Source organism: Psittacula echo (genome assembly GCF_963264785.1).
Source record: "Psittacula echo genome assembly, chromosome: 6".
In the NCBI taxonomy this organism is placed as follows: domain Eukaryota; kingdom Metazoa; phylum Chordata; class Aves; order Psittaciformes; family Psittacidae; genus Psittacula; species Psittacula echo.
Window position 1 is genome coordinate 14,959,706 of NC_137743.1, and position 25,478 is coordinate 14,985,183.

At 63.3% G+C, this 25,478-nt stretch overlaps 4 protein-coding genes across 4 annotated transcripts; 3 read left to right on the forward strand and 1 right to left on the reverse strand.

The window, feature by feature from the left end:
* Nucleotides 1-89: 89 nt before the first annotated feature.
* TWNK (twinkle mtDNA helicase) lies at nucleotides 90-6,111 on the forward strand (the record flags this gene model as incomplete). Its single annotated transcript, XM_080621137.1, has 7 exons — nucleotides 90-1,341; nucleotides 1,823-2,063; nucleotides 2,636-2,743; nucleotides 3,010-3,151; nucleotides 3,760-4,025; nucleotides 5,506-5,689; nucleotides 5,773-6,111. 7 exons carry the CDS (start codon nucleotides 90-92, stop codon nucleotides 6,109-6,111), a joined length of 2,532 nt encoding a protein of 843 aa, XP_080477263.1.
* On the forward strand, nucleotides 5,961-11,505 carry LZTS2 (leucine zipper tumor suppressor 2; the record flags this gene model as incomplete). The annotated part of the gene is made up of 6 exons (XM_080621477.1): nucleotides 5,961-5,979; nucleotides 7,666-7,734; nucleotides 8,711-9,178; nucleotides 9,469-9,984; nucleotides 10,470-10,739; nucleotides 10,825-11,505. Exons 3-6 carry the CDS (start codon nucleotides 8,750-8,752, stop codon nucleotides 11,503-11,505), a joined length of 1,896 nt encoding a protein of 631 aa, XP_080477603.1. The 5' UTR covers nucleotides 5,961-5,979; nucleotides 7,666-7,734; nucleotides 8,711-8,749.
* Nucleotides 11,506-12,664: 1,159 nt separating this feature from the next.
* Nucleotides 12,665-19,182, reverse strand: PDZD7 (PDZ domain containing 7; the record flags this gene model as incomplete). Its single annotated transcript, XM_080621568.1, has 16 exons — nucleotides 12,665-12,814; nucleotides 12,938-13,038; nucleotides 13,274-13,762; nucleotides 14,252-14,323; nucleotides 14,416-14,507; nucleotides 14,650-14,741; nucleotides 14,918-15,075; nucleotides 15,249-15,290; nucleotides 15,485-15,688; nucleotides 16,107-16,532; nucleotides 16,970-17,030; nucleotides 17,265-17,412; nucleotides 17,630-17,806; nucleotides 18,126-18,300; nucleotides 18,685-18,825; nucleotides 18,990-19,182. 16 exons carry the CDS (start codon nucleotides 19,180-19,182, stop codon nucleotides 12,665-12,667), a joined length of 2,721 nt encoding a protein of 906 aa, XP_080477694.1.
* Nucleotides 19,183-21,206: 2,024 nt separating this feature from the next.
* On the forward strand, nucleotides 21,207-24,525 carry SFXN3 (sideroflexin 3; the record flags this gene model as incomplete). The annotated part of the gene is made up of 10 exons (XM_080621649.1): nucleotides 21,207-21,370; nucleotides 21,623-21,793; nucleotides 21,931-22,029; nucleotides 22,284-22,359; nucleotides 22,812-22,897; nucleotides 23,305-23,432; nucleotides 23,535-23,584; nucleotides 23,710-23,759; nucleotides 24,076-24,123; nucleotides 24,429-24,525. 10 exons carry the CDS (start codon nucleotides 21,207-21,209, stop codon nucleotides 24,523-24,525), a joined length of 969 nt encoding a protein of 322 aa, XP_080477775.1.
* Nucleotides 24,526-25,478: the final 953 nt, after the last annotated feature.

The following is a 25,478-nucleotide window of genomic DNA, read 5'->3' on the forward strand; positions in this document are numbered from 1 at the left end:
GGCTTGAGCGGCGCCGGGACCGGGGGAAACCGGGAGAGGACCGGGGGGCAGCGGCCGATGCGGATCGGCAGCTGCCCGGGACTGGCAGGATGGCGGTGGTGCCCCTGCGGCCCTGCAGAGCCGCCGGCCGCCTCCTGCCGCTGCTGTGCTGCGGGGCGAGGAGCAAAGGAGCCTCCCTGAGCCCCGGCGTACCGGGCCGCCTCACCCAGCGGCGCTACAAGAAGGACGTGCTGCCTTCCCCCGAGGCGCCCGTGCCCTCCGTCACCATCACCGAGATCCGGCAGTACCTGCGCGCCCAGGGCATCCCCTTCCACGACGGGTACAGCTGCCTGCACACCCCCAGCCTCTTCACCGCCGGCCGGGAGGAGCAGCCAACGGCCGCCAGCGCCCCTTACACGCTTTTCATTGACAAAACCACGGGCAGCTTCCTGTGCACGGCCACCCTGGCCGAGGGCACCTGGCAGGACTTCCAGGCCAACGTGGAGCTGCAGCACCGCGGCGCTCCCCCCGACAGCTCGGAGGAGGCAGAGGAGGACATGCGGCGGGCTCGTGAGGATGCCCGCTGCATCTGGGAGCGGGCGCTGCCGCTCTGTGATCTGTTGGATAATGATGAGACCAAGGAGACCAAGGCCATGTTTGGTATCAACCGGGTGACGGATGCCACCCTGAAACGCTTTGGGGTGCGTTATCTGAGGACTGCCAAGTCCCTTGTCTTCCCCTGGTTTAGTCCCCGTGATGCCACCCTAAAGGGCCTGAAGCTTCTGAGGATGGAGAAGAAGGGGGATACGATAGTTTACGTGGAAGAGACTTTACCCCGCTTCGATTCCTATTGCAATCTCTTTGGTCTGCCCTTGATCGGCCGCCGAGACACAGAGCTGGTGTTAACGGGGTGGGAGCTGGATGCCCTGGCCCTGCACCAAGCCACAGGGGTGGCCAGCCTGGCCCTGCCACGAGGGTCCACCTCCCTGCCCCCCGCCCTCCTCCCCTACCTGGAGCAGTTCAAGCGCATCACACTGTGGCTGGGTGAGGACCTGCGCTCCTGGGAAGCCGCCAAGCTCTTTGCCCGCAAGCTGAGCCTCAAGCGCTGCTCCCTGGTGCGCCCCGGCAACCTGCAGCCCCGGCCCTTGGAGGCTCTGAACCAGGGCCTGAACCTCACCAAGATCCTGCGTGCTGCCCTGCCTGCCAGCCACAAATCCATCGTGTCCTTCCGGCAGCTGCGTGAGGAGGTGTTTGGGGAGCTGGTCAACAGCGAGCAGGTGGCTGGTGTCAAGTGGGTGCGTTTCCCCGAGCTCAACAAGCTCCTCAAAGGGCACCGCAGAGGGGAGCTCACTGTCTTCACAGGTGATGAGCAGACTGCTGGTGGATGGGGAGAGCAGAAGGTTCTTTGGTGCTTCACCCTTGGGGGTGATGCCTTGCAAATCTTTCAGGTCCCTTTCTGCTTGTGTTGGCTTCGGCTGAGTCTGTTCTGGGTGCAGTGGGGCTTGATGCACCAGTGTGGTGATGGGCTCCCTGCCTGGGGCAGCACAGGAAATTCTGGGGTGTCCCTCACCCCTGCTTCCACCTGCCACCTCTTCTCTGAGCCCTCCCTATGCCAGCCCTTCCCCACACTCCACAGGGACCTGCTGGCTGCTGAAGGCAATGTGTGTGTGTCCAAAGATGCAGCCCAGCAGGAGATGCTGCTTGTATATGGTGGGAGTGCTGTGGGTGGGCTGCTCTTATCCCACTCCCCGGCACTTCCACCTCTGAACAGCCCCCCAATGTATTCAGGATGGGTCAGATAATTTCCCCTATCTAATTTCTCCTGTCATTGTCCTTGCACCAGGCCCGACGGGCAGTGGGAAGACAACCTTTATCAGTGAGTATGCGCTGGACCTGTGCATGCAGGGGGTGTGCACGCTGTGGGGCAGCTTTGAGATCAACAATGTCCGCCTGGCCAAGATCATGCTGACACAGTTTGCCACCCAGCGCCTGGATGACAAGCTGGAGCTGTATGATGAGTGGGCCGATCGCTTTGAGGACCTCCCACTCTACTTCATGACTTTCCATGGCCAACAGAACATCAAGTATGTTCCCACACCTTCATCCCCAGTATCAGTTATCCCTCACAGCATGTGCTGTGGGGCCCTGAGGAGTTGGGGCTCTTCCTCTGCAGGTTTGGGGCTGGCAGGAGGCATGTTGTGGCTGTTCAAGTCCCAGGGCTGGCATGTGGGGACTCTCACAGCCTTCTTCTGGGGTGGGGGTGGAGGGAAAGGACGTGTTCCTGTGCTGGATGGCTGCTGTAAAACCAGCCTCTGCCCGTGACAGGATGTGTCCCCCACACACCCTGCTCACTGGCAGCACTGCTGTTTGCTGAGGAGCAAGACAGGCACCTCTGGCTGCTTTTATTCACCAGGTGCTGTGGCACCTGCACACATCCCCTGTGGGCTGGGGGGATCACAGGGTGGTGGGTAGGGTCCGGGTTCTCCTGATCCTGCTGCCCTCACCTGTGGGGTGAGGGATGGGGATGAGGCTTGTGCCTGTCCTGTGCCGGAGAAAATGTGGAGGTGGGATGTGCCTGGAGCCAGCTCAGCCCCTCCACATCCCCATGCCTGCCTCCACTCATTGCCGGGGCTGATCCCAGTCTGCCCCTACCCAGGGCTGTGATAGACACCATGCAACACGCTGTCTACATGTACGACATCACCCACGTGGTCGTCGACAACCTCCAGTTCATGATGGGATATGAGCACCTCTCTGTGGACAGGTAGCCTTTCTCCAAGCTGCCCCTCCTTCCTCTGCCACTGTCATTGCTGGAGCTGGCCCTGCTGTGTGCCACAACAGGGCTGTCCCCTTTAGTCCTGTCTGGCAGCCCAGTGTCCTTGAAGGGCAATCACTGCCCTGAGGAGGAGGAGGTGGGGAAAGCATGAGCCACTTACCCACGATCCCGGTCATGTCCCATCCCTTTTCCCACATGGGCCCAAGAGCCTCATGGAGAGTGAGCCCCTGACCCCATTCTCACTGCCATGGCAGGCTCGCCGCACAGGACTACATCGTTGGTGCCTTCCGCAAGTTTGCCACGGACAATACCTGTCACATCACACTGGTCATCCATCCCCGCAAGGAGGATGATGAGAAGGAGCTGCAGACAGCTTCCATCTTCGGCTCTGCCAAGGTGAGCTGGGCTGGAGTGGCCTTTCCTGTCCCTCAGGCACAGTGTGTTCCCAGGTGGGGCTGGGATGCATTGGGCAGCTGTCCCCTGCTCCCACCAGCACCATGGGTCATCACTGGGGAACCAGAGTGCTGTGAGGGGCAGGATGTCCCCAGGATTCCTGTCACTTGCTGCAGATGTGTGGAGTCCCAATTTGGCCAGGGAGATGCAGGCAGAGAGCAAATCCTTTGCCAGTTAAAGTGCTGATGGGGCTTTATGTGCAGTTAATTAATGCTCATTGAATATGAGTGGGATGTAGGAGGAGGTAATTAAAGAAGGAGCCAGGGAGGGTGGAGGAATGAGCTCTTAAGTGTCCCAGTCTCTGCTGGGATGCTGAGTGACCCTGCAGCTGTGGGCAGGAGGTGCTCTGTGAATGTGCACAGTGCTCCCTTGTGCTCCTCAAGCCTGTCTGCACAGCAGGTCACTGAGGTGTCCCTGGGGGAGACAAGGGGTTGGTGTTAGGGAAGTGCTGGAGTTGCCATGGCCTAGGATGCTCCATACCAGGGCTCGAAGGAGCCCCTGACTCTGGCTGCATCCCCAGCATCCTCCTGGAGATGTTTTCCTTCCCGCAGGCCAGCCAGGAGGCCGACAACGTCCTCATCCTGCAGGACCGTAAGCTGGTGTCGGGGCCAGGGAAGCGCTACCTGCAGGTGTCCAAGAACCGCTTCGATGGGGATGTGGGTGTCTTCCCCCTGGAGTTCAGCAAGACCTCGCTCACCTTCTCCAGCAAAAGCAAGGCCAAGCTGAAGAAGATGAAGGAGGAGAAGGCGCCTTTAGCTGCGAAGGAGCCTTCAAGCAAGAAAGCTCCAGAGGGAAGCTCAGGAGCCTCTAAGAAGCCGTGAGCCCATCAGGTCTCTTCCTCAGCCTGTCAGAAGAATGAGGACTGGTGCTAGGAGCATGGGGCTGGGGTACACCAGCCCCCCTCCCAAGGGAGCAGCAGCCACACACTGCTGTGGCCCTTTCTCCTGCAAGAGCAAGCCTGTTGGCCACCACCATGGTGTCCATGAGATGTGGGGCCACCAAGAAAGGAAGGTTGGGCTCATCCCAGAGAAGAGCAGTCAGGCAAGGGTGCTTTGGCAAATGCTGGCAGTGCTGTACTGGTGCTGAGTGTTGGGAGCATGGTGGGGAGTGGAGGCAGCGCAGGCAGTGTGGAGGGGGGATCTCCAGACCTGGGACAGGTCGTTAAATTGTGGCTGTAATGGAGCTGAAATCATGGACTGTCACTGATTGGGGGGGACGGTGCAGGGGGCCTGCAGATGGACACATGGCTGAATCCCCTGTCACAGATAGGGGTCAATGGGATGGATCCTGGCTGGGTTGGAGACAGCGAGAGGAAGGTGATAGATGGAAGTGTGCGAGGTTGTGAATGGCTGTTGCTCTCCATGGGCCATGGTGGGAGCTGGACCCCCAGGGTATCACTCCTGACTGCTGAGAGCTCTGCCGACAGCCCAGCCCCCTTTGCTCAGAGCCTCCACCAGCTCTGTTCTCCAGGGACATCACCAGCAGTAAAACTTCAGGGGGAGCAGCCCTGCCTTGCTCTGCTGGGCTAGGGGGTGGCCATCCCCATGCCCTCAGGCTCTGTGCAGCAGATACTGTGACCTACCTGTGGTAGGACAAGTCCACGGCCAGATCGTGGTCTAATCCCTTTCAGTTCTTTCCCTTTCTAGTTTTAATAAAGCATAAAGGTGATTGCTGTTTCTGTGCCACTGTCCCTGTGACTGGGGGATCCTGGGAGGGCACCGCAGAGGCTGTCCCGCTGTGCAGAGCATCCTGCCCCTGCCCTGGCACACAGTTATTGCCAACCTGCGCACTGAGCATAGTTTTAACCTGAGCCATAATGAGGGTACGGGGTGTGCGGGAGGTACACACCCAGCCCCGGGTTTCCGGGGTGCACCGGCTCTCCCAAGAGCACCCGTGGGTGCTGTGGGTGCAGGCGTGAGCCCCCCCATTCCCCCAGGGCAGGCTGAGGGTGATGGCAGAGGAGGATACCAGGGAAGCAGAGGTAAGGGGGGGTGGCAGTGGGAGCCAGGCCCCCGGGGCTGGATGTTCTATACCCCCTCAGTCCCCTCTGGCTCCCTGATCCGCATTTCCCCCGAGTTTTACTGTTATGGAGCTGTGGGGTGGAATTGGGGCAGCGGGAAACCCTGGGACCTCCGTCTCACACCCATCCCTCCCTGGAGTTGAGAGGGGGTGATGGAGCTGAGCCTGGGGGGGGACTCTGTGTGATCGCAGACCCGGCGGAGGTGCCGGGGGGGGTAGCCGCAGCTCCCCGGGCTGCAGGTGGGCTGATGGGTTGTTTTGTCTCCCTTTCCCACCAGTCTGGGGTTCGGAATGCCGAGGGGTGGCAGTAACACATCTCACCGGGGAGGGATGAGGGGGGTGTCAGGCGAGGCAGAACCTTCCTGCACCTTGGCAGGGTGCTGGGCTCCCGGAGTAACCTGGGGGGGCCGTATCGGGCGCAACCTTCATCCCGCAGGTTTGGGGCTGGTGGAGACCCCCGAGGTGGGGGGCTCGGCTGGTGTAAAAAAAGGGGGCAAGCCCCGTGTGTGTGTGTGTGTGTGTGTGTGTGTGTGTGTGTCTCCCAGGTCAGGAATCACCCGGAATGGATGGGGCTGGGGGGGACCCATGCGTGCCAACACCACCCCCCGCCTCCTCCCCTTCCTGCGAGGGGGCGTGGCTTCGCGGGAGGGGCGGGCCCCGACGGGGGCGGGGTCACGCCTAGGGGCGGGGCTTGTGGCGGGGGCGGGGTGGCGGGGCGCGGCGCGGCGCGGGAGGGCGGCAGCGGGGCCGCGGTGAGTGCGGGAACAGCGGCTGGGCCGGGGAGGTCTCGGGGGGCTGCGAGGGGCGGCCGGAGCGCGGGGGTGCCGGGGGACACCTCGGAGGAGAGGGTTGGGGGGCGCTCTGGAGGAGCTGCCGGGGGTTGAGGGCTTGGGGGGGCCGCTTTGAAGGGGGTCCTGGGGGCAGCGGCGGCTGTGGGGCGCTTTGGGGTGTTTCAGGGGTATTTTGGGGGTGCTCTGGGGATGCAGAGGCTCAGGGCTCTATGGGGCAGTTTAGGGGGTCGTGGGGCACTTTTGGGGTGCTTTAGGAACACTCGGGAAGCTGCGGGGCAGTGCAGGCCCAGGGGTGCCGTGGGGCAATTTGAGGGTGTTTTGGAACACTTTGGGGGTGCTTTAAGGGCACTTTAAGGGAGCTGTGGGGCAACAGAGGCCCTGGGGCTCTGCGGGACACTTTGAAGATGTTTTAGGGGGATTTTGAGGGAGCTGTGGGGCAGCAGAAACCTAGGCTGTCTGTGAGGTGCTTTGGGGGTGTTGTGGGGTACTTCGTGGTATTGTGGGGCTGTAGAGGCCCCTGGGCTCCGTAGGGCACTTTGGGGACGTCATGGTGAACTTTAGGCATGTTGTAGGACACTTGTGGAGAGCTGTGGGGCAGTGGGGCCCTGGGATGTCATGGGGCACTTATAGGTGCTGTGGAGCCGGGCAGGGTGAAAGCACTATGGGGCAGGCTGGGTGTTGTGGGGCTATGAGGGGCAGTGTGGGGTGGGTGGGAGTGCAAGGGGGGGGCATGGGGCGGTCAAGGGGGCCAGCACCACCCAGGGTGCCTCGGGATGGTGGGGGTGCACAGCTAAGCATAGGGAGGGTGTCCACCCCACAGGTACCGGGTGCGTGTGGGGAGGGATAAGAGGCCGAGCCTTCCTACCCTGGGGGCGTCCTGAGGTGCCACCGAGGCACGGGAGCCCCCGGAACACCCATCAGCTCAGGGTGCGGGTCTGGCCGAACATGGGCCGAGTCTCGCCTTGCCGTTCCGGGGTCGGAACGGTGGGATGCGGCTCCGCGGCGCTCCGGCCGGAGCAGCTGGCTGTGACGCCGCCCCAGTTGCTGGCTGGTTTTACTGGGTAGCTGGAGGGATGTTTTGCAGGCGCTGCCGGCTGAGCTGCCCCCCCCCTCCAGGCCCCTTGCCCCCTCCCTCTCGGGCGGCGCTGGGACCCTGTCTGCGGGCCGGGGGGGCTTGCGGGAAGGAGAAAACGGGATCCCTTCCCTCCGCCGCCCAGCGCGGGGCCCCGGCGGTGGCGGTGTCCCCCCCGCGTGTCCATACGGGGACCCGGCTCTCCCTAGGGGTTCCCTGACCTGCATGTCCCGGGGCAGTTCCGCTGGGATGCGGTGCTGCGCACATCGCTGGCTGCGGCTCCGGCGCCCCGAGATGTCCTTTTGGGGGTTCCGTGTCCGTGATCCCTGCTCCTGCCCCTCCGGCAGTGGCAGGTCCATGCTGGGGGCTGTTGTCCCCACCGCCCCTCCCAGGGTGGCCACAGCAATCCCTGGGTGCTTGGAGCAGCGCACCCACTGCCAGGCTCCCCTGCCACCCTCCGTGCCACGCTGGCACTGCTCCCTCTGTTCCTGCCGATTGGGGGGCTGCGTGGGGCTCAGGGACCCCCGCTGCCTTTCAGCACCCTGATCCCCTCCTCTTTCTCCTTCCCGCTCCAGTGGGCGGTAGAGCTGTGTTCGTGGTGTGGGGGCCCGAGTGGACCGGACGGATGGGCAGCGGCTGGCGAGGTGAGCCGAGCCGGGGTGGGGGTCACCCATCTTCCCACCCTGGAGTGTCATGGGCATGCTGCTCTGGTTGGGGTGCTGGTGCCGGGGGGGGGCTCTGGCTTGCCGACGTCTCTCCTGTGGTCGTCTCCACCCCGGGCACTGGCAGGCAGATTGATTTCAGGTGACAGCTCTGTGGGCAGTGCCCCCCCCGCCTGCACCCCATGCCAGCCGCAGCCGTGTGCGAGATGCGATGAGGCAGCAGGGGATGGATCCGGCCCATCGGCTGGTGCCCGTCACGCAGGCGTATGGCCTGGGTTGGGGTATGGGGGTGCTGGCAGAGCCCCCCCCCCCCCAGCTGGAGGGGAGTGTGTGGAGTGGGAACAGGAGACACCTGTGCATTGGGACTGGTAAAGCCTTGTGTCACATCCTGAAGCACCCACCAGCCTGACAGCTGCCCCTTAAGTGCCCTTCTGCACTCTGCTGTGGATGGTTGGGTGTGGGGGTCACCTGCAGTGGGGTCACTGGAAGAGAGGTGGGGGCTGTGGGGCAGGGAAGTGGCTGTCCCCAGTGTGTGTGGCTGCCCCCCACTCTCTGTGGGGGCTGTGCTGGCGGGTGCTGTGAGGCAGGCAGTGCTGTGGGGCAGGCGGGCAGGCTGCCCAGGAGCTGGCTCTCCGTGGGCCTCTTGGGGTTTGCCTCCAGCTCTGGCACACTTCCTGCAGCAGGGTCATGCCAGGGCATGGCGGAGGCAGGACCACATGCCACGGTGCCACCAGCACCCCCCAGCCCCAGGATGCTCCTCTGGGGTACTGAGCCCAGTTTAGGGGGTGCTGCTGCCACCCTCCTGGCTAATCCTCGTTTTATTCTGGTTCGTTTGGCATCTTCTTCTGCCAGCCCCTCCTTGGGTCAGCCTGCAGCCATGGGACTGGGGACAGTGGTAGCCAGTGGGGCATGTCCAGCGGTGCCCACAGCTCTGATGCCCTCTGTTCCTTGCCTGCAGGCTGCCCGTGTGCCCCTGCCTGCCGGGGCTCCCCCCGTCATGGCCATCGTGCAGACGCTGCCGGTGCCCCTCGAGGCCATCGCTGAGGGGGCTGCACAGCTCCGTGCTGCTGCCCATTCACCCCCTGCCACCATGGGCAGTGTCAGCAGCCTCCTGCCCGGCCGGCCCCGCCACGACCACGCCAGCCAGCCCTGCGACGGGGACCCCCCCACTGCCTCCTTCCGCAAGCCAGAGGGGCTGCTCCGGGCCACCCAGCGGGACCCCCCATCTCCCGAGGAGTCCCACCCAGCCATGCCTGGTGTCACCCATGCCTATGCCAATGGAGGCTTCTGCGGTGACTGGCTCGACGTGCCATCTCCCACCAGCCCCTGCAGTGATTCGGATGAGCCCCGCGATGACCAAGCCCCAAGTTGTCACCTGCGGGGGCCACCCCCCAAGCTTGTCCCTGTCTCTGGCAAGCTGGAGGAGGTAGGGAGGGGGGAGCAGCGGGGTGGGTGAGTGTGCGCTGGGGCTTGGCTTTGCTCCCTGTGCCACACTGAGGCTGTCCCTGGGCAGGTGATGGTCCCCATGCCCATGATGTTCCTTCTTTCATGTAAGGGTTGTGTGAGTAGGAGCCCACTTGGGTACCCCGTGAAGGAAGCATGGAGCAGACAGCAGCTGGCCCTTGTCTGGGGTGGGAAGGCATTGCGGCACCCCCTTGGGAGAATGATGGGTCCTCCCCAGCCCTCCCCCCCAACTCTTCCCCTCTTCCTTGGCAGAACGTGGAGAAGACCCTGATCCGCCCTATGGCCTTCAAGCCGGTGGTGCCCAAGCTCCGGAGCGCCCAGACAGTGGTGCGCCCTGGGCTCTCGGAGAGCCAGGTGAGCCTCACGCACTTGCTGGGTGCCGAAAAGCCCGGCTCCCTAAGCTGCCGCGCCAGCACCCTCTCGGACTCGGGGCGCAACTCCCTCTCCAGCCTGCCCACCTACAGCACAGGCTGCAGCCAGCACCCCGAGGTGGGTGCCTTGCCGGCCACCCCCCATGGTCCCCCCGACCCACCGGGGGGCTGCCGCCCCTCCAACTCGGACAGCGGGCGCTCATCCTCCAGCAAGAGCACGGGCTCATTGAGTGGCCGGGGCCGGCCCTCCTCCGAGAGCGGCTCCTGTGGGCGCTCTCCCCTGCCCGGCGAGGAGGCCATGCTGGTGCGGGAGCTGGAGGACAAGCTGCGGGAGAGGGAGGCTGAGCTGCAGCTCCTGCGTGACAGCCTGGATGAGAATGAGTTGGCCATCTGCCAGGTATGCCTCTGGTGTCCCCCCGTTCTCCCTGTTCCCCTCCCTTGGGTAGACATCCCCCCTGGTTGGAAGGCAGGGACGCCCTTTGGGAACCCTCTCCAGACACTTATATGAGGATGCTTTTTTCTGTGTGTCAGTGGCTTTTCCCTAACGGTGGGTAGTCTTATGTAGTCCCTGGGTTGTTGGGGACCAGTTGTACAGACTGGGACACCTCATCTTGGGGTGCCCTTTTTTTCAATGTGCCTGAGACCTGCAACTTCTTTGTGCTTTTGGTGGAGCTGGAGGAGCCCTATAGATTCTAGGGGTGCTGACATGGGGGAGCCAGCATGCAGAGGGATGTGGGAGAGCCCAAAGTGGAGGGCAGCACCACATTGCACTCTTCCTGTACCCCTCCTCCATTTGGAGGCATGCACTGTGGGGGTGCCCATCCTGCAGCAGGCAGAAGGTGAACGTGTCTGTGTGTGTGTGTCCCCCGTGTCCCCCCCCAGGTGTACGAGGAGAAGCAGCGGCGCTCTGAGCAGGAGCTGGAGGGTCTCCGGCAGCGCTGTGCGGCCCAGGCGCGGCAGGCAGCCCAGGCAGCGCAGCGGGGACAGCAGGTCCTGCAGCTCCAGGTGCTGCAGCTGCAGCAGGAGAAGAAGCAGCTGCAGGAGGACTTTGCCCAGCTGCTGCAGGAGCGGGAGCTGCTGGAGCGCCGCTGTGCCTCCTTCCAGCGTGAGCGCACCGAGCTGGCACCCCGGCTGGAGGAGACCAAGTGGGAGGTGAGCTGTCTGACAGTGCAGGGTGAGTCAGGGGTGCAGACTTGGGGGTCCTGGCCAGCACCTGAGCCCCATTGTCCCCCTGCAGGTGTGCCAGAAGTCAGGTGAGATCTCCCTGCTGAAGCAGCAGCTGAAGGAGGCACAGGCAGAGCTGGCGCAGCGTGGCACGGAGCTGCTGGGGCTGCGGGCGCAGCTGCGGGAGGCGCGGGCACAGCTGCAGACGGGTGAGCAGCGGGCGCAGGGGCTGCAGGAGGCCGCCCGCCTCAAGGCGCTGGAGCTGGAGGTCTGCGCTAACGAACTGCAGCGCCGCAAGAGCGAGGCCGACCTCTTCCGCGCCAAAGCCGGGCGTCTGGAGCAGGAGCTGGCGGGGCTGCGGGAAACTGCCCGCGCGAGGTGCCCTCCACCCAGCGAGGGGTGCCCACCACCCGGTGAGGGGTGTCCCCAGCCTGGTGAGGAGCCCTGGGGCAGCGTGGGGCTGCGGCAGCAGCTGGAGCGGCTGCGTGCAGAGGTGGCCCTGGAGCGGAGGCGCGGGCAGGAGCAGCGGGATGCCTTCGAGCAGGAGCGCGGCACATGGCAGGGTGAGAAGGAGCGGGTTATTCGCTACCAGAAGCAGCTGCAGTACAGCTACATCCAAATGTACCGCCGCAACCGGCGGCTGGAGCAGCGGCTCCAGCATCTCCGGCTCCAGGGTGAGGAACCCCTGCCTGAGCACTGTGACCCCCCTGGCCCTGACCCACCCTTTGAGGAGATCACGGCCACTGAGATTTGAGACACTGCCTCCCCTCACCCCGTGCTTGGAGGGGTGAGGGGGCTCCAGCTCCTGGGATTTTGGGAGCTTGGGTGATCCCTGCTCTCCCTCTGGCTCTGCAGAGACTGCTGGTACTGGGAGGGGGCAGAGGGGACTGAAGGAGCTGCCCCCTTCCCACATGGAGGTGTTGGGGTGAGTGTGGGTTGACACCCACTGCATTGAGGGGGTGCCCATGAGATGTGGGACCAGGTGGGTGCCAAGTCCTGGCACTGGGGCCATCCGGGGCTGGTTCCTTCTGATCCTCTTAGTGCGCAGGGATTAGCAGCGCTGGCTTCAGCCAGGGTCACCTTGGGCAGAAGGAGGGCTGACTTGTCCCCTCCCTCTTATCCCTACTGGCACTGCCACCCAGCCACTTCCAGAGAAGATGGTGTGTGCCCCATCCCTGCCCATGCCAGCCTGCCCCTCACCTCCCGTGTGCGTGTGTGTGTGTCAGGGGATTCATTTCTGTGCCATTTTAAATAACTCTATTTTTATAGGCCCTACCAAAACATATCACCCTCTCCTAGCTCACACCCCACCTGTCTGTGCCCCCTTCACCCCTGCCACAGGGAACCTTGCCCTCAGTGCCTTTCCCATACACTCACCCCCAGCATCCCCTGTTCCTCCTCCCCCCAGAATAAGCTGGGCCCATGCCCCTGTGATGCCCAGCCTGCCGGGGAGAGGGGCACAGTGCCAGGGTGGGCAGCGGTGGGGGTCCCAGCTGGGCACCCAGCAGGGTCAAACCAAAGGAAAAGCCTGGCTGTGCCCAGCTCTGGCTTGGTCACCCCCGGCTCCAAGGGGAGGGGTTTGTACTTTATTTCAGTGGTGTGCTGTTCCCAGAGCCCGGCTCACCCATGTACCACCCAGAAACGCTGATTAAAAACAAGCCCCTGGCTGTGTTTTTTCCAGGGCTGTGTCTGTGTGTCCAGAGCAGGGTCAGGGACTGTCTGTCATCCTTCCATGTCACCAGTTGTGCCCCACCTCAGGTCCTGCTGCGAGCAGCTTCTCCGTGCCTGTGGGGCAGGTCTGGCTCCTGCACGCTCTGGCTGCACTGAGACTAGCCCCAGCTCAGTGCAGAAATGATCCATCCAGCTCCTCTGGAGCCCAGGATGGTTTCTTGAAGAGAGAGATATGTACAGCATCACTCCAGGGCACCTCCGGGCACCCGCACCACCAGCTCCATGGGCTCCTTGGCCTTGTTGCGGTAGGCCTGGCGGATGATGTCCACAGCTCGCTGGTGGGTGACGTTCTGCAGGCTCTGTCCATCCACTGACACCAGCTCCTGACCAGCCTGGACCCCATAAGGAAAGGCAGTGGAGTGAAGTGCAGCTGCTTTTGGAGTGCCAAGGCACTGCCAACACCCAGCAGCACCATGGGATGAGGGTGTTTGGGTGCTTTGAAGTCTCCCCCATACCTTGAGGATGCCACTGAGGAAGGCAGCTCCCCCAGGGAATATCTTCTCAATCTTCACTACTGGCTGTGCCCGTGACTCGATGCCTCCAGAGATGCTGATCCCTGCAAAGGAGCCAGGAGGCCCTCACACCAGGTAGGCTGTGACATGGGACATGGGCATGGGACACCCTCCCTTGGGCACAAATGAAGGGCTGGGGCAGAGGCACCTCCTCTTCTCACCTTCTATTTTGGAGGAGGGCTTGGGGCTTTGCCCACTAAATGGGGTGCCCCGCAACCCAATGATGCTGGTACCAGGAGGAGAGTCCCACCCCTAGGCTCCTACCCGTGTGCCACCTACCCAGCGAGTGCTTCAGCTTGGAAAGAGTGGCTGTAAGCAGCCGATACTCCTCCTCTTCCTCCTCTTCCTCTCTGCCAGCATCCCCAGGGCCATTGGTGGCTGCCCCAGCTCCCACTTCCCCCCCTGGCCCCCCAAAGAGAGGTGCAAGGGGGGGCCGTGCTCTCCGAGCCTTCCCCAGCACCTCGGGCCCCCCATCAGGCACCATCCCGGGGGGCTCCTTGTGCCGGGAGCTGCGTGCATGCCTGTGTCCCTCGCCCGGGGGTGCCTCTGCCAGCAGCCAGTTGGGGGGCCGGGGGGTGGCGGGGGCCGGGGGGCGGCTGGTGCTGGCGTAGGCATCCACTGGCACATCAGGGAGTGGGGTGTAGGTGCATGGGTGAAGCCGGCGGGGGCTGGCAGAGGCCCGTGGCCGGCCTGGGCTCGCCTGTAGCCCCTCGGCTCCCTCCAGATCTGGGGCCCCCGCTGGCTTCAGTAGAAACCCTCCACGATAGTCTGCAACGAGAGGAGCTCAGACGTGTCCCCCAGACCCCATAGACCAGCTTTCTGGGACCTCTGCCACCCACAGATCCCCCCTGAACCCCATAAACCAACTTCCTGGGACCCCTGCCATCCCCTGGGAACCCCAAAGCCCTGGGACCTCTGCCACCTATGGACCTCCTTGGTGTAAAGGGCCCCAGATCTTCCTCCTCCAGGGACATTCAGACACCCCACCTCCCCTCCCTAGGACCTCTGACACCTGGGAGCCCCCGGGCACCCCATCTCTCTCCAGGGACTGTGTCTCCTTCCTCCCGGTACCCAGGAACCAGAGATCCTGCTGCTCTGGGACCTCCCAGCATCCAGGGACACCAAATGCCCTCTCCCCTGTGACCCCCTGCACTCAAGCATCCCAGCTCCCTTTCTCTCCCCCCAGACTGCCCCTGTACCCCCTCCAGCCTGCAAACCCCACCACAGGACAGGCAGACCCCATGGGGTGGCACTCACCAGGCACTGGTGTAATGAGGTGTCTCCTGGGAGGGACATCGTGGTGAGCTGGGCGCAAGGCAGGCGAGCGCACTGCACTCAAGGAGAGACACTGGTCACCCCCCCAGCGGTACCCACCCGTCACTGCTGACCCCAGCCAAGGTCCCTTGGGGACTGGGCTGTACCTGAGCGGCTTTTCAGGGCATCGAAGGCTTCCAGCTCCAGGGGCATCACCATGCTGTCAAACCGGCCCAGGTCTGTGGGAGCCACCACACTCCTGCCGGGGTAAAGAGGGGGGACAGGTTGTGGGAACCTCTTGGATGGGGTGCGATCAGGGCTGGAGTGTATGTGAAGCTCTGGGTCAGTCCACCCAGCTGGAAGCACTGGGGTACCCCAGGATACACCCCCTGCACACCCACCTCACATCCCGCAGCAGCAGGACCTTCTCAGGCCGATCCAGGATAGCCAGCAGTGGCCGCACCAAATCCTCCACGCTGCCCTCATGCAGGTACTGTGGGTGCAGGAGGGGTGTCAGCAGACAGGTGCCCTCCATGCCTCAGTTTACCTCCCAGAGCTTAACATGGGCACATAGTGCTAATGGCAATGCCCCCAGGATGCAGGAGCTGCCTGGGGATGATCCTGGGATGCTGGCACTGCCCTGCTCACACACTGCCCACAGTGCCATACCCTGGAGCAGTGGCGGAGCACGGCCGTCACCTCGTCAGGGCTCAGGAGGCGTGCAGCAGTGTCCTGGATGTGTGTGAGTCGTGCCTCGGGGTCACTGCCGTTGGGCTGCAGGGCAGCAATGCCTGTGGGGCCTAGGATGCTGGCACGCCGGCTTTTCTCTACGGGGCACAGCAAAGAGGGATGGCCAGCGGGGCAGGGACCACCCTGGTCACCCCACAAAGCCCCCCACCCCAATGGCTTGCTCCACACCAGTCAGGCACATGCAGCACAGGGTCAGGCACATGCAGAGCCTGCCCCGCAGCACCCCCTGGGCACACAGGCACCCCGTTACCCCGCTTCAGGCTCCGGATGACAAACTTCTGCACAGCGCCTACTGCAAGGGAGACGGAGAGGGGTGAGTGCCTGGAGGGAGCAGCATCGCTGCCCATTGCCAAAGCTGCATGGATGGACACACCCTCCCTGTGCCCCGCTCCGTGCCAGGGATGCCACAGTAAGGCCGTAGTGCCCACAGACGGGGGAACCAGTCCAAGGTTGGGTCCCTTTCCATCCTGTCCCCCAGTCTGGTACCTCTGTCCCCGTCGGAGCGCCCTGGGGACTTGGCGCGTGCCCTGCGTTCAGAGGCAGGAGGCTCCTGGCTGGGGGGAGCCCAGCTCTGGCTGGTGGCACGCCCCCCCTTGAAGAAGAGGTTGACGAGGGTTTTGGAGCGGTGCAGCCCCGGGGCCCCTGCCCGGGCCCCTTGTCCCTCCGGCTTCTCCTTTTTCCGCTTCTCCTCTGGGAACAGAGACGAAGAGGGCTGGAACAGGGAGGCCAGGAGATGCCACCCCTAATGGGAACTTCGGGGGGGGATGTTTGGAGGGGCTACTGGGGGCACTGACTGGAAAAAGAGTCCTGCTGTGGGGTGCAGGCGGTCTTCAGGGGCTATGGGGCTGGACTGCCAAGCCCCAGGGGCAGCGATGGGGCTACTCAGGACTATAGGATGGCCAGGGCTGGTGGCCAGAGATCAATATGGGCTGGGGTAGCTATTGAGTACCCAGGAGCAGGAACCAGATGTCGCTGTGTCAGGGGCTGTAGGATGCTCGAGCAGGGACAGGGTCTGAGCTGTGGGACTCCCAGGGCTGTGGGTGCAGGGTTGGAGGGGGACCCCAGCTAGGGGCAAGACTCATAGATAGGGCCATGCCCTGGCGCCTACCAGCGACGGTGAGATCGCTCTGTGAGCGTGTGATGGGCTGCCGGGGCCGGCTCAGTGCCAGCAGCAGCGCTGTCTTGGGCGAGTGGGCAAAAGCCCGTCGTGGATGGGTGCCGGGGGGCTCGCGGGCACCCTGGCCCCGGATGGCCGTGTCCCGCAGCAGCTCAGGGGGCCGCACCGTGCGCCGCATCTCTGGCAGCGCCTCGGCAGCCGGCTCGGTCTGCATGGCCTGCTCGGCACGGTCCCGCACCCAGCTCCGCCGCGGGCCGTCCTCCGTGGAGATGGCCACGTCCACAGTGCGGGCAGGGGACCCTGGGGTGGCTGTCCCCAGCCCGTTCACCACTCCTGGCGCTGGCCCCGAGGAGTAGGAGGAGATGGAGGAGCTGGTCTCTGAAGTCTGAGAGAGCTGCTGCAGCTGCCCGTTGGTCACTGCGAAGGCACAGCGGGGACATGGGGTGACATGCTGTGGGTCACAGGGAGCTCTGCATCCCAGGACAGTGGGTATGTGGGGACCTGTAGGGCCACAGGAACTGCAAGGCTGCTGGTCCTGTGACCCCTACAATGGACATGTGGAATCCCACAGAGTTATGGGAACCAGCAGGCTTCAGGCATAGGGAACATATAGGACCCTGAAAGATCACCAGGACCACGGGGTTGCTGCCTATGGCTGTCCACATGGACAGGGGACAGGGCCCCTGCAAGCCCATGAGGAGTGTGGGATGCTAACCGTACCACAGGGAGCTTCATCCAAGGCTGTGGGACCCCATGGCATATGGACCTTTTCCCTCCCCATGGTGGCCAGATGCCACTTGTATGGGGCTCCCAGCCCGGTACCCCTGCCAATACCCGCACAGCATTGCCCTTACAGCGACTGAGCCAGCAGTACTCGGCCACCAACTCCTTGTAGGCAGGGAATCGGCCTGTCTCCTAAGCACAGGGGGAGAGTACGAGGGGTCAGCACACACCAGCCATCCCGGGCAAACCCGATCCGGTGCCAGCCATGAATAATGCATCCCCCTGCCTCCCTACCCACCTGAAACCCAACCAGCTGGCAGCCACACCAGCCCCACAGGCGCCTGGCCGAGCTGGGGCAGTGCCAGCATGGGGACACACCAACCCCCCCACCTCACCCAGGGGTCCCATGGGGCCAGGCACAGGTACCTTGATGGTTAGCATGATGTGGGTCTGCCCCTTGAGCACCTCCACTGCCTTGCTATGGCTTATGTCTTCAAACTTGACTCCATTGGCTGCAAGGACTTGGTCTCCCACCCGAATGCCATTCTGCTCTGCAAGCCCCCCAGGGTCCACCCTAGGGCAGTGAAGGGGGGACAGGATGGGGCCAAGCCCTCACCGGAGCCCTGCTCCTGTCCCACACCTCCAGGCTCCGTGCTCCAACACCCATGGAGGTGATACCCACAGTCTTGTGAGGATGGGTATGGTAGCCAGGGAGAGGGGCAGAGCCCCAGCATGAGTACAGTGGGGAACAGAGCACCACATCCCCCTTGTGCCCTCCAGGGTGGCCATACTTAGAGATGTAGATGCCGAGGCCGAACTCCCTGCCACCACGGATGTTGAAGCCCAGGCAGTAGTCATCGGAGGTGGTGTAGAGGTGGACGATGCGTCGCAGCCCGTCCTCAGAGCCGCTCTCCGATGGAGTTGAGCCACTTTTCTCCACTACCAGGCGCCTGTTCACCACGTCCACCCTGGAGCATGGGCACAGTGTTGTGGGGGAGCTCAGGGGCCAGGCTTTTGTCCTCCAGCAAGATGGGTTCATTGGTGTCACCCAGTGGAGGAGAGTGATGGGAATGGGGGATGTTGAGGATGGGGCTTGCACCTACCCTGCCTGCTCCAGACCTTTCTATCCCATCCTGTCCATCACCCTGGGCTGTCTCCACCTTTGTCAGACACCCTCAATGCCCTCCCACCACGAGGGTCCCCCAGCTCATTCCTCACCAAGCCTCCCCACGATGCCCTCCATGGGGCTGGGCTTTGGATTGCTAGCATGGGAGATGCCCTGCTCACCATGCCGTCTTCTCTTTGGAGAACTTGATGCCCGGCACACGGCCCATCCGCCGGACCACCATACGGAGGCGGTTGTTGCCAGTAAGGACCTTGACGGCGCTGCTCATGGTGATGTTCTCCAGGCTCACGCTGTTCACCTCTGTGATCTTGTCACCAACGCACAGCCCAGCCTGCTCTGTGAGGGGCACACAGCTCAGCTGGGCACTTGACCCCACACTGATGCCCCTGTTTGGTGTCCTTTCCCTAAATGTGTCCTCAACCTGATCTGGACTCCAAGAAAACAGAGTTGGGGATGCCTGTCAATTGCACTGAGGCCATGGTAGGCATGGGGGGCTATCACCTTGCTGTGGCTTGGGGATGGAGCTCAAAGCCATCAGCACAGGGATGCTCTCATGGGAAGCCTGAAAATCCCATGGACAGGGGCAGCAGGGGCAAACAGTTGCTTGTCACTGTGAAGGGTAGCATCACCACTGTGGCACCATGTCCCTGGGAGCTCCCTAGATGGGTCTTGCTGGCACATGCCTGTCCCCACTGGTGCCCCTCACCCTGTCCTGCTTACCAGCAGCGCTGCCCTCCTCCACTTTGCTGACAAAGATGCCCAGCCCGTGCTCGGAGCCACCCCGGACGCTGAAGCCGAGCTTGCCGTCCGCACTCTTCTCCACCGTGATGGCATTGATGATGTTGCTTTCGTTGCTGCTGGCTGTGGGGACAGGATGTGTCACCCAAGCAGCAGCAGGAGGGGGTTTCTCTTGCTGGGGATGTCCTCAGTTCCAGGTCACCTCTCCCTGCCCACAGACCCAGGAACCCCAGGTGTTCAGGCCCTCTGGCCATACAGTGGGCAGAGGGCTGGGACACCCCCCTCACCTTCGATGGGGGTGTTGATGAGGATGACACGGCCCATGGGGGAGGCGGTGCGGCTGCCCCGGCTGGTCCCATTGAGCAGGCGGCTCTGCTTGCTGAGGAGGCAGTGGGGCGCCAGGCTGGCCTCGCTGCTGGAGCTCCATGACCGGCTGCCTGCCGTCATCCCCGACAGTTCCGCATCCCAGCCCTGGGCCATGGCGGCGCTGGGCACCCCGGTGTTCCTGTGTCCGGCTCGGGACTGGCTGTGTCCTCACGGGGCTGGGGCTGCCCGCCGGCCGGGGAGGAACATGGCATATTCCAGCAGCACATGCCCGGGCTCGGGACTGCTCCCTCCTAGCAGCGCGATGGCGGGGACGGCTGCCGTGGGTGCCCGGAGCTGGCAGGACCGGTCCCGGGAGCAGCGGCACAGCCTGGGGAGACAAGGAGCTTCGTGACCCCCTCTCCAGCCTTGTTCGCTCCCGCCCTAGGACCCTGCTGCAGTGCTCCTGGGTACCGCCATCGATCGGGCAAGAACCGGCCCTCCCTGCGGAGAGACTGCAGCAGGAGCAGGGGAGGGGGAACCGCAGCCTGGAGCTGCCGCGGGGAAGGGGATGCTGTTCCCGCGCGGATTTTCCAGGCGTGGGATGGATGAAACTCCACCACGGCCCCTTCACCGTCCTCCCGGCTCCTTCTCCTGCTCGCCCCAGCCTGACCTCAATAAATAAGTGATGGCCCGGCCAGGAGGATACGTCAGTGTCCCCGCCACCTGCCAGCCCCAGAAGGAGACCCCGCCGCTGTCCCCCTTCCCCAGCACCATCCGGCACTGACCCTCCCCGGAGGGGCGCTGAGGACCCCGCCACGGCCGCCCGTCCCCCCGCCCCGTGCCCTCCTCACCTGTCCCCATGGTGCCACCGGTGAAAGAGACACCTGACAGCGGGGGGGACGGAGAGGACGGGGGGGGGACAGCACCGCCTCCCGCCCCCCGCCCCCCGCCCGCGGGGATTGGCTGTCCCTGTGGGACCGGTGCGGCCATCGGGAGCGGGAGCTGTCAATCAAGGGCGGCGGGGCTGGCCTCGCAACGGGGCGGGGGAGCCCCGTGCGTGTCTCCCCCAGCGGGGACGACGTGGGGAGGTCCGGGGGTGCATCACCCGCGATGCTGCTGTGGGGCGCAGGAGGCGGTGTCCCCCCGAGACCCCTCTGCATCCCGAGGCACACGGAGGAAACTGAGGCACGGCCGGGGAGGGGACACACATACACAACGGGTCGCCCCTCCTGCTCACCCCGGCGACTCGAGCCGGTGTCCCCCCGTGTCCCCCTCCCCGGGGCGCATCGTCCCCACCCTGGGCTGCCCGTGACCCCCCACCCGGGCTGGGCGCCGCCAGCACGAACCCGACACCGCGGCGGTTTCAGGTGATGCGCTGTGGCAGGAGGAGGGGAGGCGGGGAACGGGGAGGGGGAAGCCCCCCCTCCAACCTACCGCGGCATGTCCCGCCCCACGGCACCCCCCCCCGGGGTACATCGCCACTGGGGAGTTGCGGGGGGGCAGATGCCGCGTGTGCCCGGGCACGTACCGGTCCCCCCACCCCCGCAGCTGCCCCGGTCCAGTGTAACCCCCGCCGATCCCCGCCGCGGGGCCGCCCTCCCCATCCCGTGACTGGTGCGAACGTCAGCGCTCCGGGCGGGAGCGGGGCGGCGGCGGCGCGGGCACGTCGGGCGCCTCCCGGAAAGCCGTGAGTGGTTGGGGGGGTTGCCTGGCCCGGGTCGGTCTGTGGTAGGGGGGTACGCGTGAAGGGAGGGATGCTCAGCCAGGGGGTGGGAGCAGAGCCCCCCCTCTTGCGGGGAAGGGTGTCGAAATGGCGCCGAGCGGTGTTCCGGTGCCTTCCGGGGGTATTTCTCCTTCTCGAGCCCTTCAGAGCGCCCCCGCGACTGGCAGCGGCGGGTCCCACTCCCCTACCCGGGGGGCCCTGGTGGAGCAGGGGAGTCCCGGGCTGGGTGGTGTGCGCGGAGCTGGTGGGGTTCCCCACTGGCGGGTTGCGGGGTGAGGGTGGTGCATGATGGGGTCACCGCACCAACGAGCTGCTCCGGGTGCTGCGGGCGGTTCCCACTGAGCTCCGCTGCAAAGGGGATCTCCATTCCCTGCCCCGTGTCCCCGCGGGCTGGCGGAGCTCCGGTAGGAATGCACTGGGGGGACACACATGGGCACCACGTCCCACATAAGCGCTGCCCCTCCCACCCCAGAAGATGCCACCATCCCTGCCTGCCACCATCAACATCCGTGAGCCCCGCTGGGACCAGAGCACCTTCCAGGGCCGGGCCAAGCACTTCTTCATGGTGACTGACCCCCGAAACCTGCTGCTCTCGGGGGCCGTGCTGGAGGAGGCCCGCCGGGTGGTGGAGGACTACAGGTACCAAATGGGGGCTACGACCCACACTTACCCCCCACACCACTCCCAGGCTCCCTGACAGAATACAGCCCCGCGGCCATTCCTCGGGGTGGGAATGGGAGTGGTGCTGGCCCGCCCTGTCCAAAGCCAGCCCCCCAGGTTGACTGACTGGTCCCTAAGGCATCTCCCAGCTGCCCCACATGCAGTGGGAGGGCAGGCAGGACATGGGTGCTGGCAAAGGGTCTCCCAACAGGTGCTACCCTTACCTGGCAGGGCGGGCAGGATACCCCCAGGACTAACAGAGGACCAGCTTTGGAAGGCAAAGTACATCTACGACTCAGCTTTCCACCCGGACACGGGCGAGAAGATGCTCCTCGTGGGACGCATGTCTGCCCAGGTCCCCATGAACATGACCATTACTGGCTGCATGTTGACCTTCTACAGGTAGGGTGGAGGGGTTCCCCCCACCTCTGGCCCTGGGGTGAAATGGGGACACACATCCCGTACCCCACAGCACATCCATTCTGTAGGAGTATGGGTGGCATCCTCCAGTGCCAAAAGCACTCTCCTCTCTCTGGTAGGACCACGCCGGCCGTGCTGTTCTGGCAGTGGGTCAACCAGTCCTTCAACGCTGTTGTCAATTACACCAACCGCAGCGGGGATGCACCCATCACCCCCAGGTAAGCATCTCTCTGAGCAGTGCCTCAGGGCACCCCAAAATAGCATAGCTTCTTGAATAGCTTCTTGAATGGTGGGGAGTTGTGAGATGGGATGATGGGGACCTGGCACAGCCAGAGACAGACAGCACTGAGGCGGCCAGTGTTAGTGATGTACTGATGCTGTTGAAGGGCATGCTGTCCCTTCCTCTGTGTGTGGGGAGTATAGGTGGGATGTGGGCACTCTGGCTTATCAGTGTCACCTCCTGCTTTTACAGCCAGCTGGGGACAGCCTATGTTAGTGCGACCACGGGGGCAGTTGTCACAGCGCTGGGACTCAAATCTCTCACCAAGGTAAGGTGGCCCTTGGCAATAGCTGGCTGGGGCACTGCGACCTTTCCTGTGGTGTCTCCCTGAGCTCTCAGCTGAGCAGGGATTCACCTGGGGCAGGGGAGAATATGGAGGAAAGGGGTTTCCTGGGGGCATCCACACAAGGCAGCCCCTCTCCCCAGCCATGGCTCTGGAGGTGGTCTGTCCCTCCAACCCCTCTTCATCCTCAGCTGGGTCTCTCCAGGCTTCTTTCATTCCTTGGCTTCCCTCCAGGGCTGGGAGGGGACATGGGACACCCTGGACCCCCTGAGCCGTGCAGCTTTCACCATCTGGGACTTGCAGGGGAGGAGGGAACAGTTTTCTCCACTAGGGCTGGGACACCCCAGGGTCTTGCAGGGGGATGGTGGCAAACCTGGGGACAGCCAGCTCTGCCCTCAGACCCTCTGTGTGACATGCTCCCTGCTTGCCCCCCCCAGCACTTGCCAGCCATCATCGGCCGGTACGTGCCTTTTGCAGCTGTGGCTGCTGCCAACTGCATCAACATCCCACTGATGAGGCAGAGGTGAGCCCCTGGGCTGGGCTGGGGTGCTTGGGCTCACATTGGGATTCACCAGGCACTGGTGGAGGATGTGGGAAGGAGTGCCCTGGGCTTGCAGGGACACCCCATCTTCCTTCCTGGCCCTGCTGGCATCCCTCACCTTGGGGTTTGAGGGTGGAAGCACTCAGTTGCATCACAAGGGGTTATTGGCTGAGCTGGCTGTGAACTCCCCATCCCCATCCAGCCCTGTTGAGGACCCCTCAAGTGTGAATGTGGGATCAGCTGAGGCCCTCCCAACTTACTATGCAGGCAGTGAATGGGGAATACAGGAGGATGTCAGCCTCTCGTTGGAGATGTGCTGTATCCCTGCCCTGTCCCTTGATCCCCCATCCATGTGCCCTGGGCTCCACTCGCTCCCACTGTCCCTGCAGGGAGCTCAAGCTGGGGATCCCAGTCACGGATGAGAACGGGAACCGCCTGGGCGAGTCCACGGCTGCAGCCCAGAAGGCCATTTTCCAGGTGGTGGTGTCCCGGATCGGCATGGCAGCCCCGGCCATGGGTGAGTGCCCCCTCTCTACCTGTGTCTCGAAGCTGCAGCCAGTCCCGGACAGCATGGGAAGGCTTTGAGCACTGGCACTCATCTTCTTCCTCTCTGCCTCAGCCATCCCCCCAGTGGTCATGAACGTGCTGGAGAAGAGAGCTTTCCTGAAGGTACCTGGTGGTCCTGGGACAGGAGGATGGGTAGGGGGTAACCCCCTCACTTGTGGCAGTGCTGGCACCCTTGGGGCTGGCACCCTGTCCACCCCACTGACACAGCCTCTCCCTGTCCCCGGCAGCGGTACCCATACCTGAACGCTCCGCTGCAGGTTGGCCTGGTGGGATTCTGGTAAGTCATCCTCTGCTGATGGGCATTGCTGCCCATAGACTGAGCATGGTTTTGGGGGCAGTGCTGCTGGGGCTCTGCTTGGCAGGGGAGGTGAGAGCCACCACAAAGCTCCTTGGGGAGATGCCAAGGTGGTGCCTTCCGAGGCAGATGGGATGGGATATGAGGTCCTGGGGCTGAGAGCTGTTTTATTCCATCTCAGTGTGTCTCAAGCCTGCCATGGGCTTCTGCTCAGCATTGCTGTTCTCCCATGCTGATGGGGACAAGCTTTGCAGGTGATTTATACAGCCCACCTTTTCTCGGTGTGTTTCTCTTGCAGCTTGGTGTTCGCGACCCCGCTGTGCTGCGCACTCTTCCCTCAGAAAAGGTAAGGTCAGCACCTTGCCTATGTGTGTGCCTCCCACGGGGCAGGGCATGGGGTGCAGGCAGGTGGTGTGTGATCTCCTCGTGCTCTCTGACTCCCAAGAGATGTTTTTGCTCCTTTGAGCAGTCAGAGGCTTGAAACTGTGTGCACACATGTCTGTGAATGAAACTCTGTGCACACACAGTGGTGCAGACCCAAAGATCTGTGCTGGGCCATGGGAATGTCCCCATGGGGTGCTGCAGTTCCCCAATTTGAGGCCACTGGTGGGTATCCCCCCTCAATCCTCTGTATCCATGTCTTCTCGGCAGCTCGATGCCGGTGAGTCGCCTGGAGCCTGAAGTCCAAGCTCGGATACGAGAGAAAGACCCACAGCTGGAGACCGTCTATTTCAACAAAGGGCTCTGAACCGGGGTCCCAGGGTGCCCAAGATGCGTGCCATGGAGCTGCCAGGCCAGCTCATTGCTGAGCTTCACCCTTCAGATCCCTTTGGGGCCAAAGCTGCTTTCCCTTGTCCGTTGCGTATCCATAGGTCCCTGCTTCCTGGGATGCCCACAGTGCTGGACCGAACCCCATTCCCACACCCAGGCTTAGCGCTGCTTTGGAGACCTCCTGGTCGTCGTGCTTCTCCCATGCTCACCCTGTGTGTGCCCATAGCTGTGTGTGGTGCATGGGGGAACATAGGCAGCTGCACCGTGTAAGCAGGGACGTGGAGTGGGGAAGAAAAAGGTGCTCCCCAGCTTTAGGAGGCAGCAGACAGTTACAGCCATAGGGGATTGAACCCTTCTGCAGGCACCCCACGTTGCCCAGCGTTTCAGCAGTGGTGCCTGGGGATGGCAGAGCAGTGTTTGGGGAGGAAAGCTCCCCATTCCCAGAATAGCCATGGGTGAGTGATTTCAAGTGCACGCAGTGGCTCAAACCGAGGGCGGGGGGGGCTCTCCCTTCCCTGGTTCGTGCTCTCAGCTCACCCTCTGCTCTCTTCTGGCTGCTCCAGGGATTTAATCTGGATTTCTGCTCCTTCCATCCCCGGAACAAATGGCACATTTTAATCCCAGCAGAAAGTCCCCCTTTTTATTCTCATTTTAATGCCATCTCTGTTCAGGGCTGGGCTCCCCTGGGGGGGTTGCTCTACCCCTTCCTGGAGTGCTTTGCTTTCAGGTGGACCTTCTCACATAGCTTTAAGTGAACTGTGGTTTCCTCTAGTTATTTTTTATATACATATCATATACCTATATGTACCGAATAATAAAGGCAGGTTGTTCATACAAAACTAAACGCAAAGAGAAGCATGGTGCTTGCCAGTTTGTATATGGTGGAAAGGGGCTGCTGTTTGGATGAGGATGGGAGTGGGAGGGAAGGGA